This window comes from Dermacentor albipictus, chromosome 3, assembly GCF_038994185.2.
Source record: "Dermacentor albipictus isolate Rhodes 1998 colony chromosome 3, USDA_Dalb.pri_finalv2, whole genome shotgun sequence".
Taxonomy (NCBI): Eukaryota; Metazoa; Arthropoda; class Arachnida; order Ixodida; family Ixodidae; genus Dermacentor; species Dermacentor albipictus.
Window position 1 is genome coordinate 25097890 of NC_091823.1, and position 19228 is coordinate 25117117.

Consider the following 19228-nt stretch of genomic DNA (forward strand, 5'->3'; position numbering starts at 1 on the left):
GCGTGATTTTTTTTTTCCTCCTGTATCATTGCGGCCGACCCACCGCGGTTGCTCAGTGGCTATGATGTTAGGCTGCTGAGCACGAGGTCACGGGATCGAATCCCAGCCACGGCGGCCGCATTTCGATGGGGGCGAAATGCGAAAACACCCGTGTACTTAGGTTTAGGTGCACGTTAAAGAACGCCAAGTGGTCGAAATTTCCGGAGTCGTCCACTACGGCGTGCCTCATAATCAAAAAGTGGTTTTGGCACATAAAACCCCATAATTTAATTTTTGATCATTGCGGCCGTGCAGCGATTGCAGCACACGACGCGCTCTTTTAAAGCGTGCTTTTAAAGCGCAGCCAGAGCGGACTCACGAGCGTGTAAACGCCGCAGGCGCAGCTTCCCTTCCGCAGGGACAGCCAGCAGCAGCAGGACCGGAGCAGCGCCATGCTGGTTGAACAGGACAGCAGCGGGGCCGTGCCAGGTGCATGACGCGTGCGCCCAGGGCCCACGCCGAGAACCACGCGTCCGCGCGCGCGAGCGTCAGCCTCCCGAACAGCCGATTGCTCGGAGTTAGCGCGCCGCTCTCTGTTCCTCCGCCCTTCTCCTCCTCCTCCTCCTCCTCCTCCTCCCGCACCTCGAGCGGACGCCTCGTGTGGCGCGCTGGTCGCACTTTCGCCGAGGAAGAAGGATGGGGGGGAGGGGTCCTCCTGTTTTTCGGCGTCTGAGGCACACAGCCTCGATATTGCTATACAGAATGTCTAGTGCTGCGCAAAAAAAAAAAAAGAAAGAGAGAGAACACAAATAAAGGAATAAAGAAAGAAACGCGGGCAAGGGAAAGTACTAACGGGACATGCGAGAGCCGTTGAAGTAGGTCCTATATATTCAGGAGTTGAAGTGTAGGCCAAGCGGTGTAGCACTGTCAATTATATATTGCAGAACGCCATAGCTTCGAGGTAGGAACCTTGAAGGTATGGTATCCTGTAGTTATTAGGTAGGAACATTGAAGCTACGGCTCGACGTAACTCTGTTGCTCAATTGACTGTCAGCCAGGTATTATTGCGCTGTAAAAGTCTTCATGCTCTTGACTTCTTCGCAGCTTGTACGAATTTCCTGCCATTCACTCGTTGACTGAAGTGTATATCTGAATATAATTTGACAACATCGCAGCAATAATGAGCGTTTCTATGCGACAGTAAAGATTTTTTTTTTTTCAAAAAGGTTTCTTGTACGCACGCGCGACTGCCTGGCAAGCTGAGTTGCCCAGTGTATGAAATAATCCCCATTTTGTTTCGGTTTGTTCTTTGTCCTTTATTTTGCGCTATTTTATCCCCGGCAGCCTATTTATTCCGTCTCTTATCCTGCTCCGTGCTCTCTCACTCTCACTGTCTCAGCTTCTTTGCAGTCCCAAACCAACCTATGTTTACCAACACTCATCGTTGGTGCATAAAACCATTATTCACTCTATCTATGCGGAAGTATGCGCTGATCACACTGGATCCTCCCACTAATCGTAACATTAACCAAGTAGAAAAAGTAACCCCCCCCCCAAAAAAAAAGAAAGAGAGAAAAGCCTTGAAGTTTACAAATCCACGGACGTCAGTCAGTGAATTACTAGCACGAATTAGTTTGCAAGCTGTTGTGGAAAAAAAAACACATTTATCGCCCAAAGTTCTCTTTTCAGGCAATAGACGGTCATTTGAACGTCGATACATATGACATATTTCCATACTCTTTGCATTATACCAGTCAGAAATGACACGGTAAGACAATAACACCATTAACCTCCTGAATCAATTGTTGCAAGTATTCATTTTCCCTAACGCTATTAGTGATTGGAATAATCTTACTAGTTATGCTGTAGTGGAAGACACACTCTCATAATATTGTTTGAAAGTCACCTGACTTGACCTTATTTAGTGTTGTGTATTGATGCAATATCTTGTACCTGCTTTTATTTTTTGTAGTCTTCTAAAACTTTTTGCATACCCATCCTGCCGTAGTCTTCTACAATATCGCAGCCTAAATAAATAAATAAATAAATAAATAAATAAATAGTTGGTAACATTCTGAACCTGCGCTCAGTCAGACGCAGACTCCCACGTAAGCAGATGCAGAGTAAGGCTCGCGATGATCCAATGTCGCACTTTGAATAACATATAAACATAAAATAAAGGAATTGATTTTGGCAACAGCTGCTCGTTGCAGCTACGTTTCTCTTTCCACGCCATGTACTACCGTGAAAGCTTAGCGTTTCGAGCAGGATTGAAAACGCTGCAGCTTATATAACGCATTCCTAAATCGTTCAGAGCCACGAGAAGAATGACCGTCTCCTCGCAAGGGAGCGCGCGCTACGTGGACACTGCTGCTTAAAAAGAGATCAAGATGAGAAAATCAAGTTTAGTCACTGCGTTTGCAGCAACGACTTCGATCCTTGAGCTCAGTCCCCGTCCGACGCCTGCGCTATATGTTATAAGCGGAAGGTTGCCATAGCAACGTATTCGTATACGCACGCACGCACACACGCACAAACAAACAGTCATTCCCACACCTGCTTATTAAGGAGAAATCTCGAACCGGGCAATAACACAGACATCGATTCAGGCGCCACGCTTTTGATTAATAGTCTGCGTCAATAGTTCACTTTCGTGAGGCACAATACACACCACAACGCCTCGCTGCATTCCGCTGGGCACCCGTAAGTACGAGCGTATAACACTTTTACTCCCTTCCTGTTATTGCACTCGAGTGTGCAACGTGAAATCAACGCCGATGGTTCATCAGGCCGTCCACAAGATTAATCTGTTCTTTCGAGCCGAATGTTCTTCAAGCTCTGGGGCTCGGGCCCTTAGGGGTGATAAGTAGTTTGAATTCTGAATTGAATTCTGGCATCTCACGTCTCAAAAACCACGATTTGATTATGAGGCACACCGTAGTGATACCCAAAGTTCGGTGATACTTCGGTGATACCCAAAGTTGAAGCAATCAGGGTCCTGGGTTTTGTACTTGAAGCGAACGGATCGAACATTAGAACCATTCAGCGTATTACCAAGAAAACGGAGGAGGCCATAAGACTTATAAGAAGGATCTCTAATAGGCATAGGGGTTTAGGAGAAGAAGGTGCAATGCGCTTAGTTCACGCATTTATTATGTGTCATTTCTCGTATGTGGCAGCTATGCTAAATTGGAATAGGGGGGAGAAAAATAAATTGGATGCATTAATCAGAAAAGCCATCAAGGCTGCGCTTGGTCTGCCTATGACTACGTCAAACGATATGTTGTTACGACTGGGTTTGCATAATACTTTAGATGAAATTGCTGAGGCTCAACGTTCCGCACAGAGGGAGCGGTTGCTAGGTACACCGCCAGGTAGGTATATATTAGAGTCAATTGAAGAATCGGTGGCTGTGTCGCACGATAGGGTGCCCCTACACGAGTTGAACGTGAACCTTAGGGCAAATATCATGGTTCGTCCATTTCCGCGGAATGTGCACCCCGTGCACAATGTAGGGAGGCGGGTCGCGAGAGCTAGGGCTTTGTTACGAGAGGCAAAGGATCAGGAGGAGGAGTCTGCGTTTGTTGACGCCGCATGGATTAATGGTAAAAATGCTTATTCGGTGGTGGTAGTAGATGGCAAAGGGAGCGTTAGAAATGCTGCTTCCATTTATACCAAAGATCCAGGGGTTGCTGAACAGGTGGCTATTGCTCTAGCACTAATTGATTCTAGAAGAGTTTTGGTGTTTAGCGACTCGCGATCTGCGATTACAACCTTCTCGAGAGGACTTGTTGCGGAACCGGCTAACAGACTGCTGCAGGGTAGGGATATCACTTCGCATACCGTTACTTGGTTCCCGGCGCACATGGGGACAGTGGAGGAAGCCCCGCGTAACCTCAACGAGGTGGCGCACAGGGAGGCACGAGGATTAGTGTGCCGTGTACTCCCTGAAGGGGCTGGATCTCCCGCTCCTGAGTACAGGGACCAACTGTTAACCTACAACGAAATCACCAAGCACTATTACTTAGGGCGCAGGGCATTCCCGTTGCCACATCCTAAATTAAATAGGCCGCAGGCGGTTACATTAAGGCTACTGCAGACACGGACGTACCCTAACCCTGTCATCATGAATAAAATTAATCCGGACTGCGGGGTTTCAGTCTATTGTAGTAAGTGTGGGGGTTTGCTCGATTTACAACACATGCTGTGGCGCTGCTTGGCGTTGGCCGGTGATGGTTCTCGAGGTGAACAGTGGTGGCAGCGAATGCTGCACAGTGAAGTGCTGGCGGACCAGCTCAGGGCTGTCCAGAGGGCCCGTGTGATAGCAGAGGGGCTCGGCCTCTCTGTACCGACGTGGGAGTGGCCCGCATCAGTCCCAGACTGATCCCTCAGGACCTCAATAAAGTTCTTCATACCATACCGCAGTGAAAGACTCCGGATTAATTTCGACCACCAGGGGATCTTTAACGTGCCCCCAATGCATGGAACACGGATGTTTTTTTTTTTTTCATCTCGCCCCCGTTGAAATGCGGCCACCGCGGCCTGGATTCGATCCCGCGACCTCGTGTTTAGCAGTGCAGCACCATCTTTCGAAACGTCCTCTCTATCTGAATGTGCGTGGGCTCTGATTACAATACTGGAACTGTGAGAGACAACGGCACCTTCTGATGCAGAGGAAGAGATTCAAGAACGGCGTGACGAGCGGTGAGAACGTACGGAAAATAAAGGTCGCGGCGACAGGGTCGAGGCGCGACATTTACGCAGGACCTTGAAAACAAACTATATGTAAATGCTCAACCAGTCTTACAAAGACGGCTATACTTGCTCCAGAATCACATCAATATGTCGGCGTCACTGTGCCCGGTATGCAACATCACCTTCGCTTATTGATTGCAGTGTAGGAGTAGTTATATTGTATATAAAGCAATGCGCTACAAGGAGGGGCAAGATCGAGCGACGCTGTCTAACACCTTCGAGTGTAGTTACACGCACATTTACAAAGGGTTCCACGAAAGTGTAGGGGGTGACAGCCACGATCGTGTTTCGATCAGTATAATTCGCATGGAGATAGTATGAGCATGGATGGTACGAGGAAAGTTGTGTTTCCTTTTAATTTCATTTCATTGCTATTTAATGATACAGTTTGCTATCTCTCCGTTAAGTATGTGGAGAAGCTATATTAGGCTATCCAATGCAACGTCGTCGACAAAAGCCGCACTGTTTTTGATTTCCTATCTGCACTTAGGTCTATAGCACTGACTCAAAGCGCACAAAATAGATTATTCTCAGCGATTAAAGGCCAGTAGGTATTTGTACTTGCGCCCTTCATGAACCAAATGTATCGCCAAATGTATAAATGCACGGCTAGAATACGCATGACATTAAACCATTCGAAGAGGCGAAGCATACCGTATACGGTATGCTTATGAAGGACTATATATAGTATTTCAGTAAGTATCGGAACAATGAAATACTCCTGGAAAATATTCAGCTCAGGCAAGGGCAACAAACATATCAATCCCCCATACATAAAGGTCTGACTTCCCATAAATCTACCTAAGATAGATTAAGTTTTAAGAGACACGTCTACCCATAATATCATCACACCTTATCCGCCGCGGTTGCTTAGTGGTTATGGTGTTGGGCTGCCAAGTACAAGATCGCGGGATCGAATCCCGGCCACTGCGGCCGCATTTCGATGGGGGCACAATGCGGAAACACCCGTGTACTTAGATTTCGGAGCGCGTTAAATAACCCAAGGTCGTCCATATTTCCGGAGTCCCCCCTACAGCGTCCCTCATAATCAGATCGTGGTTTTGGCACGTAAAACTCCATAATTTATTATTTTTTAATCATCGCACCTTTCTACGCTGATTCTAGCGCTTACCGATTTTTATTGCAATGGTTCACTATTGAACTCAATCTATATACCGATAGGGTTCAACAAATGCGTAGGAACACTTGTGTACCGCTTGCTACTGAGCGTCACCTACATGGAAGTTTCTGCTATCTCTGGTCATATCGAAGATATTCACCGTGAATTGTAGCAATTGCTACAAGTGCTACTGTGTCGTGCGGTGACAGCATGCGGTGATAACGACCGACTGTGGTTGTATATCTGTGCTCCCTTTCTTTTTTCTCTCTCTAGTTCCTATCTTTTTACCTCCTCCTCCCCTCTCTCCCCCACCATAGGGTAGCGAACCCGCTCTTCCCCACTGGTTAACCTCCCTACTTGTCCCCTTTCTTCTGTCTCTCCTCAGTTGTGTGCATTTGTGTTCATCCAGTGGCTGTGGTACTAGCAATGGTCACTCTTCAGTGATCAACTTTATTTCAAGCGACACTCCCTGTGTGCAAAAACAAATTTATTTTTTTGCCGCTATAAGGGAAATGCAGTAAGTGGAGGCGTACTGCTTCCAACATCTTGGGGTAAACCCAATGTAATAGACTATCATTCCTAGCGATCCAGATGAAGACGTGCCATGGTCTGCGCTTTTACCTTTAAAACATTTTAAAATATTTTGCGATGATCACTGATTTATTTTATCGCAAATTTCCGGTTAAAATCGGCGTGTTTGTGACTGCAGTGCGTTTAAAGAAACATTATAGTCCGGATAGTTCACTGGGAACTGTAATTTTCTTGTTTTGTCAAAAATAAAAGAGTTTCGACACTAACACAAAGCAGTGACCTGATAGCTGGCGAAATATAGTGCGCTGTAAGCTGTAGATTGTTGCACGTAGTGTTTGTTCACGTGAACACTCCCAAGCGCGAACAAGCAATCAGCTTTGAAGAAGTAAAAGAAGTGAGTAATACTTGTTTTGGGAAGTTGCGCAGGGAAAAGACTCTTCTTCCTTCTCTTACCTGTACCCGCACTTGTTTTGAGGTAACAACAGCCATAGCTCTCTGCAAAAACAACCCTTTAGGTTCTTGCTGCTGGATTCTGTTGGATTTTTTAAAATATATATTTGGACTACCCATATAGGCTACGTGCGGATACATAAATGGATCGGGCGAAGAAAGGCCCCAGGGGGAAGACGGCGAGAAAGAGAAAAAACAACATCAATAAGTGGTCAAGGTATGTAAAGATGAGACAAAGGTGGTGGTGTCGATGTAAACAGGCTAGAACTTATGAATTAAGCCATTGTATTGAAAGAATATGAGGAGAAATATTAAAGATGACGTCACTTTGAATGAGAATTAAAGCATACTACTATAATATGCTTCCTATAGACCTAGCGGTTCTTTGGAAGCAAAGCCCGTTCTACTGAAGTGACATATTGTCTCTACTCTGTAACCTGGACATTCGACCAAAGTGTATTCCATGGTTTCTGTCGTATCACAGCTATCACACTTTTGGTTGGTGGTCAGTCCAAAGCGGCACAGGCAGTAGCTAAAGGTGAATGCGGCGTTCAGACGAAGTCGACGGTACATTGTCTCAAGTTGATGGTTCAGATAACGTGGTAGTCTTTCTTTTAAGGCGGAAACAATTGAGTGAATAAAGGGATGTTGAAGCGATGGACTCCACGGGCGATTCCTTTCCGCGTGGGCGTATTTCTTTGCCATGGCCAGTGGAGTCCTGGAATGAGGACACCACCCACTCGACCTCAAGAGCAACCACCTCGATGGTTCAAATAAATGTTTTTTCTATCTCTCTTCGATTGCTGATCCATCGGATTTTAGGATTTGGTGATTACGAATAAAGCGAGGGGCACATGGCGCTTTTTAAATGCAATTATGGAAGCTGCAAATATAGCAAGTCAGTTGTGTGGCCTTCGCTCCGTGGTTACTTTTACGCATGTCTTTGGGTTCAACTAAAGAAACTAACTGGCCTCAGATGGATTGCGAATGTCCGGTGAGCGCGTGGAAAGGTCCTGGCGAGTTTGGGAGCCAGTTCCGTGCGCACGCCACATCCGCTCTAAAATATGCGCTCAATCTGCAAAAGCATGGCGCTAAAAAAAAAAAAAATCCGCTTTACACGGCGCTTAGTGGCACAGAGAACAATTCCCTTGAACAACAACCATTATATGCGCTGCCCACAGACGTAATCCGCACGCTAAACGCAAGCCAACGGCTGAAATATATGTGGAGCGATACCCTTGCCTTCTGCAAATTTTCTGGCGATTGTGTGATTGCGTAGTTCCTATAGTGCTTGAATGGGACGCGGCTGCTGTCCGGGTAAACGGAAAGCCAGCCATCTTGTGTCAAGGACCGCTGCTCTCTGTTCCCACGTGTCAGCCGAGAGACCCCACGGGGAGGCCGCACTCCATTTGGCCGGCTGAATAGCGACGATGTGCGTACTTCCGTGATGACGGGCCGTGCGTCGAGCTTTAATAGCACTCGTTTGCTTGGGCCCCGCCTGTCGGAATTCAGAGGCGGGAGGCATGCGAACAACTTTCAGGGATCGTTGAAAATAGCAGGCCGCCAAATCTAACCGTCGTCTCGTTAGACATACCTTGTTGGACAGGTTTATTGTTCATATTTAAAACAAAATCGGCAGACACACTTAAGACTGCTTATGTGTAGGAATGCGAAAGCATTGTAGTCCCTTTGGTGAAATGCTTTCGATTGATGTTTTCGACATGCATTAATCTTCTGATTCGGTGTGCGTTACAGACCGACTCTATATATTTATACACTCGTGACGTGGCGTCGAGAGCCCATCGCAGTAGACACAACACAACACAGTCGACGCCGGATTTTCACACAATGGGGCATATAATTATTTCGCATTAAAACATCAAACTGCATAATAAATGTGACATTGAAGTAAACTCGGCGGTAAACTAGAAGCTTGATTGAGTGCGATGCAAAATATGGCGAGATCGCGCACGTTTATGTTTCATACGTTGCGTAGCCCTGTCGCTTTGAGCATCCACGACTGAAAATAACTTATCAGCCTACTGAACAGCTGGCGCTTGATTAGAACCCACTTAGACTAACGCATCTCCTTGGAGAGCTTTGCCTCCATGCCGCAAGTGCGTAGATGCAATAGCTTCGTCAGTTATTGACCGGGCACCTCCTAAACGCTTACTTCCACGTACGTCGCCAAGCATTTAACGCTATTCTGTCTGTCATGTGGAAACTATTTTCGCAAATTAATTCATATGCAGTCAATCAATGTGTCTTGAATTATTTCACTTGTGTTCTTAGACGCTTGATGAGTTACCTACATTGCCTGTAGTTATTTTACGTAATACCCAATCCTCCTTTGCCAAATAGAGAAATAATCGTAAACTCGAAAGCGTATGTTAACTATAATGACACTCTTGTTATCGGCGCCTTTCTCACATTTTGTGTATGGTCGTCGCGAAGCGACCTTGACGTTTGTGTCGTCCTTGGGCTCCAACTTGTGCGCGTATGTGCGTGTAATAAATTGTCGAGCGTTTCTGACGCAGAGGCGTTCTTCGCTCGCGTCATACAACCACCGGCCCCGTTGCTCGGCCAACCGTGAATAGGGCATTACGTCGAGAGCGTCCTTTGTGCCCTGGGTACAAGAAATGCTGTGGCTGCCCGCGCATCCAGTTATGCGCCTCGAGGGTGCGCTTGTTGGCCTGGCGCCAGAATATTGCGCTTGCTTGTGGTCGCTTCTTACCGTGCAGTTTTCATGTTCTCTGTCTTCTCTCCTCTCGCGTAGTACAACCGCCATGTTTGTCTCCGAATTTTCTTATTTCACTTCTGTGCGAATAAATTATCCGTGTGAGGTTTCAACGGACATCGCGCGCGAGCGAGTACACAGAAAGTAGTGCGTTTACGGGGATAGTTTGTTTACGACTAATTACTCTCCCGTTGCATGTGCGATGTTCACCTATAACTTACGAGGATAATTTTGTGACGAGTTGTGTTGTCTCTGCACATCGGTATGAAATAACTATTGACAGCACTGTCGCAGCTATGTCGATAATAAAGTAATTAACAATAGTACAGGCACCGGATGCTAGTGGGTAATGGCGATCATTGCGACTGTGGAAGAACATCGTGGAAGGCCGAGACGAACTCCGAGTGCTTGGGACATGTACGCTTTGGAGGCTGCCGAGGTTAGTCTAGCGCATGTTTCACAGTACTGGAAAGTGAAGAGAGAGACACAGAGATAGAGATAGAGATAGAGAGAAAGAGAGAGAGAGAGAGAGAGAGAGAGAGAGAGAGAAGGGGGGGGGGAAGACAACGATGTTAACCTGGAAATTGCCTGGTTGGCGACCCTACGCTTGGGGAAGGAAAAATGGAAATATAAAGAAAGCAAATATAAAAAAGAATGCCATATACAGCTCCAACACAGAAGACTAACTTCAAAAGCTGCACAATGGACATAGGTTTTGGCTTCATGCAAGCAAAGGCACTCGAAACGACGACTTTTGGTGAGAGCAAACAATTAAGTAATAGGAAGAAGCAACGCATTCGAATGAGAATGTCAAGTAATTTAATGAATGTCTCGTGAGCGCGCAGACTTTCGGCTTCATCCTCTTTTGTATATGCTACAGTGACTGCCAACATTTTACTTGGGTTACCACGCGCCATAAGTTGAAAATGAAGTAAGATATAAGCATGTAGACACGTTTCATGTAGGTACCACAATATCGATTGATACAATGCGCTGTCTGTGAATGCTTCGTCTTGTAAGGTAGTTTCGTGTAAGGTAGCATCGAAAAACACAAGCACCCAGTTCTGCCATGTCTAGCGTTCTGTCGTCTCTAGCGTATCGACAATGGCGTCATAGGTGACGTTCTTGTAAGCGCCTTTCCCGTCAAGAAAAAGCGTGCCGAGAGACCCTTCGTTAATTTATCTTGCTGAACCGGGGACACTGGATCAAAGACATCGTAGGTTGACAAGTAGCCATTTCTAAAACTCACCATGGCATCAGGATACATATTCTGGTGTTCAAAGTATCATTCTACCCGTTAAGCAACATCCTTTTCATGACCTCCGACACAGCTGGCGAACGCCATAGGTTGACATGGTCATAGGTCAAGCGGAGACTTCCCGGGCTTCAATAAAGGAACCAAGCGGCTACATTCCTATTGGTGCGGAACGGTACATTTACGCCATGACTCGAAACAAATATTTAGTCTAAACAGCTGTTGTAAGCCAATCCTCGCAGAAATGCCGGACTGTCGTCGTTTAGACCACAAAGTTTTTTGTTCGGTGCAAAGGCGAAAAGTTTGCTCCCCTGGAATCTATTTCATTACTGCACCAAACCAAATTATACGGGTTAAAGTTTCCACTGATGATCTAAAGACCAAGAGTCGCAGACAGAACATTTCAATCTTTTTGAGTAAAAGCGTCCCATAGTACTTAGATTTAGGTGCACGTTAAAGAACCCCAGGTGGTCGAAATTTCCGGAGTCCTCCACTACGGTGTACCTCATAATCAGAAAGTGGTTGTGGCACGTAAAACCCCATAATTAAAAAGAAAGATTACTTGATAATCGGACACACCCTCGCAAGTTTGGTCCGCGTATAGCAAGAATGGGAAAATCTTTGTCGAAGACTTATTGTACAATATTGACACGTGTACTTGTTTATCTTTATCTGATAAAGCAATATGGGATTCAGAATGCGTGCTTTCACCGGAAAAAAATGGAAACCTCTTTGACCTCTTTTTGAAAATGTGGTGGCGAATTCACCATTGAGCTTTCTACTGGACGCTTGCAATTACTGGATTCAGAGCATCCGGTACTTGTAGTTCACTGCGCGCTGCCGGCATCTGCATGTTCGTCAACCACACAGGAATAGCGTTAACAAGAAACTTCCCTGTTGCGCAATCACTTGCTGGTTTTGGTCATGCTCACGGCATGTTGCGATTGCAGCCTGCAGGCTGTCGGGACTCCTCTGTGCGCTGTTGTTCCAAGTGTGCGTGTAAGTTCGGTAGCACGGGCCAGATATCTTCAGCGACCGTGTTCCTATCTTCCCATCTCGTTGCCGTATCGGTGTGGGATAACGCTCAGTGTGATAGAGGACGAGTCGTAGGGGGGTTAAGCGACCTCCTTTCCCGAAGACCATATTCAGCAAACCCGAAGCCTAGCACAGCGTCGGCGGCCTCCTTGTGCGTCCATTTTTTTTAGACAGTGTTTTGACGAGACATGATGGAGGCCTTCGCAGTTAGTACAGTGCGGACCACTGTTAAAGGTAACACTCAAATGCGAGGCTGTCAATATGCTGGCGCTCTGCAGCTGCAAGTGGCGACGGAAGCAGTGTCAGTGCACTGCGCAGGTGTGTCGAAAGGAGTGACAGCGGTCCACCATGTCTCATTTGCTGAGAATCTAGTGACTGCACAGTTGCCAGAGAGGAAAATACAGACATGATCTGCACTCACGTGGTCCCTTTAACAGTGGGCCACTCTGTATATTTGAATTCAAATGCTATCCAGGTGTCAAAGCTGTGCGTTTTATAAAACTTAGGGCATACCTTCGAATTGCAGCATATGCCGCTGACATGGCCGAATTTTGAGCAGCTTAGACGCTGAAGCGGCTTTGGGATAAGAACCAGACTGCGTGTCGAAAAAATATCACCTTAACGTGCGAATAAATATCGTCACCTTTAGAGGTTCGCTTCATGCAACGTGACCTTCTAACGTGATGGGCCTGCAGTATAACACTACTGTTTTTGTCTAACTTGGTCAGGACAGCCAGGTAGCTGTCGCAGATGGACTAATCAATCTGGCAAATTGCTCCTGATATTGTGTATCTGGCCTGCGGCATATAACAGCGCACGTCAGCGTCACCGAGGACATTAATAATTCTTATTCTTCATATGCACTTCTAATATTGACGTCCATCACCAGAATGTTCTTTTTGTCATTGATCCTCACATCCGGGATCGCATTGGAAACAATAGCTTCAAGGTGCACATACACGAGATTGATATCGTCGGCGAGGGTCCCGGCCACGAATAGGTTGTATACTGAAGCACCTCCCGTTGTATTTACCGTTGAATCGATTGCTCGGAGAGGAAGAAGGCCGTGACGATTCTACTTTACACCTTCTTCCTTACCACAGTAACATAGTCGCTATCATCAGATGCATTGTTTTCACTGCCTTCATCATTCGAGACGTGATTCCACTTCTTCGTAGCATTTGTTGTCGTCATATTTGCATCTCTCGAGAGTCCAGACGACCCCGCCTGCGCCACAGGGTGCAAATGGAGCGCAGTCACCGCGAAATACACGAAAAGCAGTTGAAAAAACAGCGCAGGCGGGAACTCGGATTCCGCACGGGAGCTACTTCATCCTCAGTTCTAACCTCAGTTATATACTCAGTCTACGACAGCTTTTGTCCTGGTTGGTCTATCATATTAGGAAACTTAATAATACTAAAATGACCAGGACGGACATATAAGATGCGACAACTCAACGCCCACAACACGGCGCCCTCTGTTTTCGTATCTTATATCCGTGTTTTTAGTGCTATGCTGTTTCATTTTCACAGCTTGCACTCATGACATGAGCCACTTATTTTGCTCGCACATGGAATTGAAACATACTAACGATAACGTAGTATTTAGGGAAATATATTTACAAATGAGAAAAAAAGGTATATTAAACATTTCAATATATTTACCCGCCGTGGTGGTGTAGTGGCATTAGCATTGCTAACATCGAGGACGCGGAATAGAATTCCCGGCCGCGGCGGCCGCATTTCGATGGGGGCAAAACGCAAAGACGCCCGTGCAATGTGCCGTGTATAATATTGGGTGCGCGTTAGAGCACCCGAAGTGGTCCAGATTAATCCACAGTGCCTCCCGACGGCGTGCCTCATAACCATATCGTGCTTTTGGTGCGTAAAACTCCGTACTTTTTTTAGAATGTAAATATACTAAAATAATAAGACCGGTAAATGGAACGTAAGCGATTCAGAAACTACTAACGTGCATGCCGCGAAGCAAGCCGCTTTCTGGATTCGCCCAATAAAGACCACCCGGAAGTTAATCATGACGTAAAATCGACAAAGAATCACAGAAAGGCTTGATTTAACTATAGCAGAGCAAGCAGACACAGTTCAGGGAACTGCGATGCACCGCCACAATTCGCTATCAGTGCTTTCCATGAATGTGCGTTTCGTTTTCTACGTTTTATCTCCGCCTTTGCCAAATTTACCGAGACGGGCTACAATTTTCTAGGCCGCCATTATATATACGCATTTACCCGAGGGGACATATTATGCCCAGCAAGAGTGTCTATATAACCTAGCGTGACCAGATGTTGCCATCATATACGGCACGAGGGCACCAGGAATTTCTTGTACTCCGCGTTCAAGCGACCTGCAACGGCCGCAACTGAAGCAACTAATTCACATCAAAGTATTCGAGAAAAACGAATCCTCCGCAGGTTGCAATCTCTCTTGGAGTCTCACATGGCCGTCACTCGCGGCTGCGCTCGCGGCTGCGCTCGCGAAGCGCACATAGAATCGGATGAGGCTGAACAGCGGTCTTGGCACCGAAGATCTCCGCCAGCACATTGGCTGTGCACAGTGCTACCCGCAATTTTCTTATCTCCCGCGCGTCGCATCGCCTCGGCGAGTCGCCTGCTTCGACGGAGCATGTGCGGCAGTGGGCGATTGAGAACGCGCCGCGGCCTCTGAAACTGAGCGTGAGCCAGGACCAACGTCTGCAGAAGTTGGGAAACTAAAACCATTGTTTATGCACGTTACCAAGGTTACGCAGGAGTGATGACCAGGCATAATCAGCCTGCTCATATTGTTCGTAGGTGCGCATTACTGATGTTAAAATCTGCGATTGTGATTCGAAGTGAACGTACAGACGAAAGTGTTTTCCTGACATAGGTAAGACCAGCTAAATAAAATTGCTGCAAATAAAGGAAGGTGGCTATGGAATAGTGTTAAAGCGATAAAATAGTCCTAATAATGAAAGGAACAAAACGGCGGTTGAAAATGAGAGTGGAGGCCCGTATGACGCAGGCAGGTCAACGCTGGTGGCCGGTTCTATTTCTTTGTAGTGCAGGGCTTTGGCTTTATTCGCAGCTCGAACACACTAGCGCCCGAATTCGTATGTCTGATAATCACAGCCATTTCTTGTCCAATCTGATTTAATCATGTCGTGATCATTCTCAGTGAGGCGATCAGAATTACGGAGCACAAGAAACAATGTCCGAGCACACATAAAGCAAAAAAAGAGAGGGTAAGACGTGCAAACACGGACACAAGAGAAATGGACAACACGAACGCCGACCATCAACTGAAGGAATAACTGAGACGAAAAAAATAAAGAATACACAAACCTCATCTGCGCATGCTCTGGAATGGTAGCACCACGTGTCTATCGGGTACATGTGCCGGTCTACGTAATGCACAGTTCCGGCGCCTATTAGAAGCAAGTTATCCTATAGCGTAGTAGTGGTCGCTGTGGCTGAACACTTAAAGAAGTCGATTTCGAGGGGGACGGACGTGTTTACAGAAAGCAGTAATAGCAAGAAAAGAGCAGTAACTATTTCTCATATTAATTCAGTATCGCACAGGCTTTAAAAAGTTGCAAGTAGATACTGTATTAACGCTGTTTTTGCTGATACCAATAAGCTAGGTAAGATATGAGCTGGCGTGCAGAGGAAAATGGAGCAGGTGAAAGGCAAAAAAGAACAGATATTTATCCAATGAAACACATCAAAATCAACAATTTTACTGACTGTCGTATGGGTGTGGTATATAACGTTCCCTTTATAGGTGTGGCCATTTCTACGCAGGGCAAACGGGGCGTTGTATCAATCAGAGGCTAGTGGAACATAAAAGGTCGTTAACCGGTGGATCGCCTTCTATAGTCTTTCCTTACAGTGCCAAGATTGTAACTGCACGCCTCAGTTAGATGAATGCACGATATTGTACAGGCATAAAAATGAAGATGCGCGTCTTATGGTCGAGGCATGGCATATCAATAATGGTGGAAGTGCGTGCGTGAGTCAGCCTTCGATTACCTTACATAAGGAAGAGATCAACTGCCTTAACAGTTATCTCTCACGAAGACCAGCACGTGTACCCGATTGACACGTGGTGCTACCATTCCAGGGCATGCACAGATGAGTTTTGTGTCTTTCTTTTTTTCGCCTCAGTGCTTCCTTCAGTTGATAGTCGGCGTTCGTGTTGTCCAGTTGTGTCCGTGTCTGCACGCCTTACCCCTTTTTTGCATTATGAATTCTTACCAACTATAGCTTAGCTTCCTGTCGTAAAGAGTCCGAGCATACACCGTACGACGCAAAGAGTTGAGTTGATTACGCATACAACCACAGTGATTCTTACAAAAGCTTTCAGCGTACCCACTTTTCTTGCTGTGCGGCTACTGCCCGACACGCTCTTGCTTTAGAGCGGGAGTTCGTTTATGTAATCAGTTTGCGCACGAAACAACTTGTCGTGCGTAACATCTGCGCCATAATGCGACTGCTCGCGCCCCTACGTTCGGCACAAAACTCGCAGGAAGCGTGCCCCACTGTTGGGAAAGAAGCGAAACTAAAGACGCAAGTAATCTCGCATTGTCTGGGAAGGGCAAGCTGCAATGCCTATCACGAACGGTAACAGGAAACTCGCATAGAATGTGGTTGTCTGTATGGTAACGATGTCGGCCGCGCTATCGCAAGCCGGTGTTATCCCTGACAACACTCAAAGCCCCAAGCGACCTCGTTTCCTATGGTAATGCAGGCGAAGCTCTCCTATAGATAACGAGTAGGCGGCCATTCATTCTTCCGAAGGCTCGGGAATTTTTTCTTTTGGTCAATCTCTGTGGCAAAATAACGTAGTCTTAACGCTGCCCTTTGACGTCGACTAAAATCGGAGCAGCATCGACGATCTGTGGCGCACTTCTAAGTGTAACATGGTAACATCTGTCTTCTAACAGCTGTTGATTGCATGCTCACTCGCTTCTTCCTATAAGGGGTGGTGAACCGTCCGAGCGACGGTATAAAACAAAACGCATACGATGAAACCAGGTCATCCGTAGGGAACGCGTTGCAAACAAAATAAAGGTAGTTTTTCTTTCGCGCACCATGCCTTGCGACATTTCCTTTTTACCCTTGTAACATTTACTTGATGTATTTCTCGTTAGCCGTTTACGAAAGTTGCCTGCTATCCTTTTTTACTTCTATTTGTATTCTGTTTATCATAATGCCTTCATTTTCATTCGTCTGATAGTTGACCTTCACCACTTATAAACTTATGCACACATATATAAACATTAAGATAGAGGTACCCGTGGTTACCAGAAAGGTTATAATTAAGAAGTTGACGCACTTCTTGGAACACATCTGTTTATTGTCGACGTTGCGACCCAGGTCGGTCTCCGGCCGACCTGGTTCAACAGTATATATATATATATATATATATATATATATCAGATTATCGTCAGTATCGGAGTTGTTCTGTCATCTGCAGTCTTGTATAGTTATACCACTGGAAGACAGAACGACCGAGCATTACTCTGAAGTGCCATTATGAAGGAGCAGCGTTATATCAGAATGTTCCTTCAGAATGTTGCGCAGACAGACAGCCCTAAATAGCTCTCTTCCATGCGATGTGCACAACATCGTCTTCATCCGACGGGGCATTGCCTTCTCTGTCCTGAGAAATATACCCACGGACGCCACCGCTCTCGGAGCCCACTTGGCGAGCAACAAGTAACTTAGCACGAATGCTGCATGACAGCTATAGGGGGTTAGTGCCTTCGGCTCCGAACTACACACATTGCATTAAGTGCGTGAGTTCAATGCTCAGTGAAGACGGTGGGCGAAGTTTTTTTTTTTTCGTCATAACCCTTTCAGTTACGAGTTATGATGGACAGCCAATAAATGGTCTCCCGTGCTATCCGTGCTGCCTCCCCCCCCCCATCCCCCATCCCCCCTTGAGAGACTGCGCTCACCAGCTCAGACGTCTGCAGGAGCAGCGATGGTTGACCCAGCAAGCGCGCGGTGTGGCGCGAGCAAATGGCGTCCTAAGCTAAAAGCTCCACTCTACGAGGAAGTTTTTATCTTTTTAGGCTATACATAACTTTGCACCAAGGTGCTGCAGACTCCACTGAAAGAAAAACAAACGGGTACGATGGTCGTTTGTGCATTTTCTAGTGTCTTCGTAATTGTAGAGTGATTAAATTCTGATCTTTTGTACAGTTAGTTATGTCGTGTGCTTAATTAAAATAAGTATACAACCAGCTTTCCATTTTCTTTGTTTTCTTTATTTCACAGATTCCTAATGGTGGAGTTTACTTTTGATGAGTGAGTTAGCCGCCCCTTAGATTGCCTATCTCCCCACTGCACATCATTTGATAAACAACAACAAACACAACCGGCTAAAGTACGTTCGCAAGTTAAATATTGGTTGAAAACATTATGAAGAAGGTAAAACTGTTCTTTCATCACTAAGAGGTACATGGCACGTAGAACATCCCGCCGAACACGGAAGTGTGTTCAAGAAATGGGACGTGTGTCTCAGTTTGTCAACACGTGTCGGTAGTAGGGGCAAGTGCTTCGAAATGTTTCACTCTTTACCGGCTTTGTGAAAGCAATGGACGTTTTTTTTCTTTTTCATTTTTTTAATCATTTATGCAAAACTGTGGAGCATGCAGGCAAGCCGAAAAGAGATCACTTTACTTTACTGTCCCGAAAAAAACCACGATTTGATTATGAGGTACGCCGTAGTGGGAGACTCCGGATTAATTTTGACCACTACGGGATCTTTAATTAACGTGCCCCCAATGCACAGGACACGGGCGTTCTTTTTTTTTTTTTTCGCCGCCACCCAAATGCGGCCGCCGCGGCCGGGATGCTTATATCGAAAATCCAGAAGGCACGAAGCCTTAGCAACTGCTGTTGAACGCGATCGGCTGAAACGCCGCCGGCGACACTCAACGTCATTGCAACCGTAGTGAGAGTACGCCGCGCCGCCTAACGCCATTTACGCTAACCTAATCCTAACCTAACCTAACATATCGTGGTTGACATGCGAAGGCAATAATCCTCACGGCGTGGCATCAGAGCGTTGCCGTCGACGTTTCAGCCAATCGCGTTCAACCGCGGTTGCTAAGGCGCTGTGCCTTCTAGATTTTCAATATATGCGGCCGGGATTCGCGATCACCCCACCTCGTGCTTAGCAGCGCCAAGCCGCGGGTCGCTCCTATTTTTACAGCAGTGTGTCGACCTCAACCCCGTAGTCTACAACTCCGATATTGGTTCCAAAGTATGTATACCGGAATTCAACATCTACTTTCCTAGTGTTATATGTTAAGAAGAGTAAATGCAACCTGAAACGCTTAAGGAGCGATAAATCTGTCA

The 19228-nt window shown here is 46.3% G+C and overlaps 1 protein-coding gene across 1 annotated transcript in view; it reads right to left on the reverse strand.

Moving 5' to 3' along the window:
• LOC135903919 (uncharacterized) overlaps nt 1-505 on the reverse strand; it is a 57823-nt gene extending 57318 nt beyond the window's left edge. Inside the window, exon 1 of the mRNA XM_065434387.2 lies at nt 359-505. Within this exon, the coding sequence (XP_065290459.1) occupies nt 359-433 (75 nt within the window). The 5' untranslated portion in view covers nt 434-505. The remainder of the gene's footprint in view (nt 1-358) is intronic.
• Between the last annotated feature and the right edge of the window lie 18723 nt (nt 506-19228).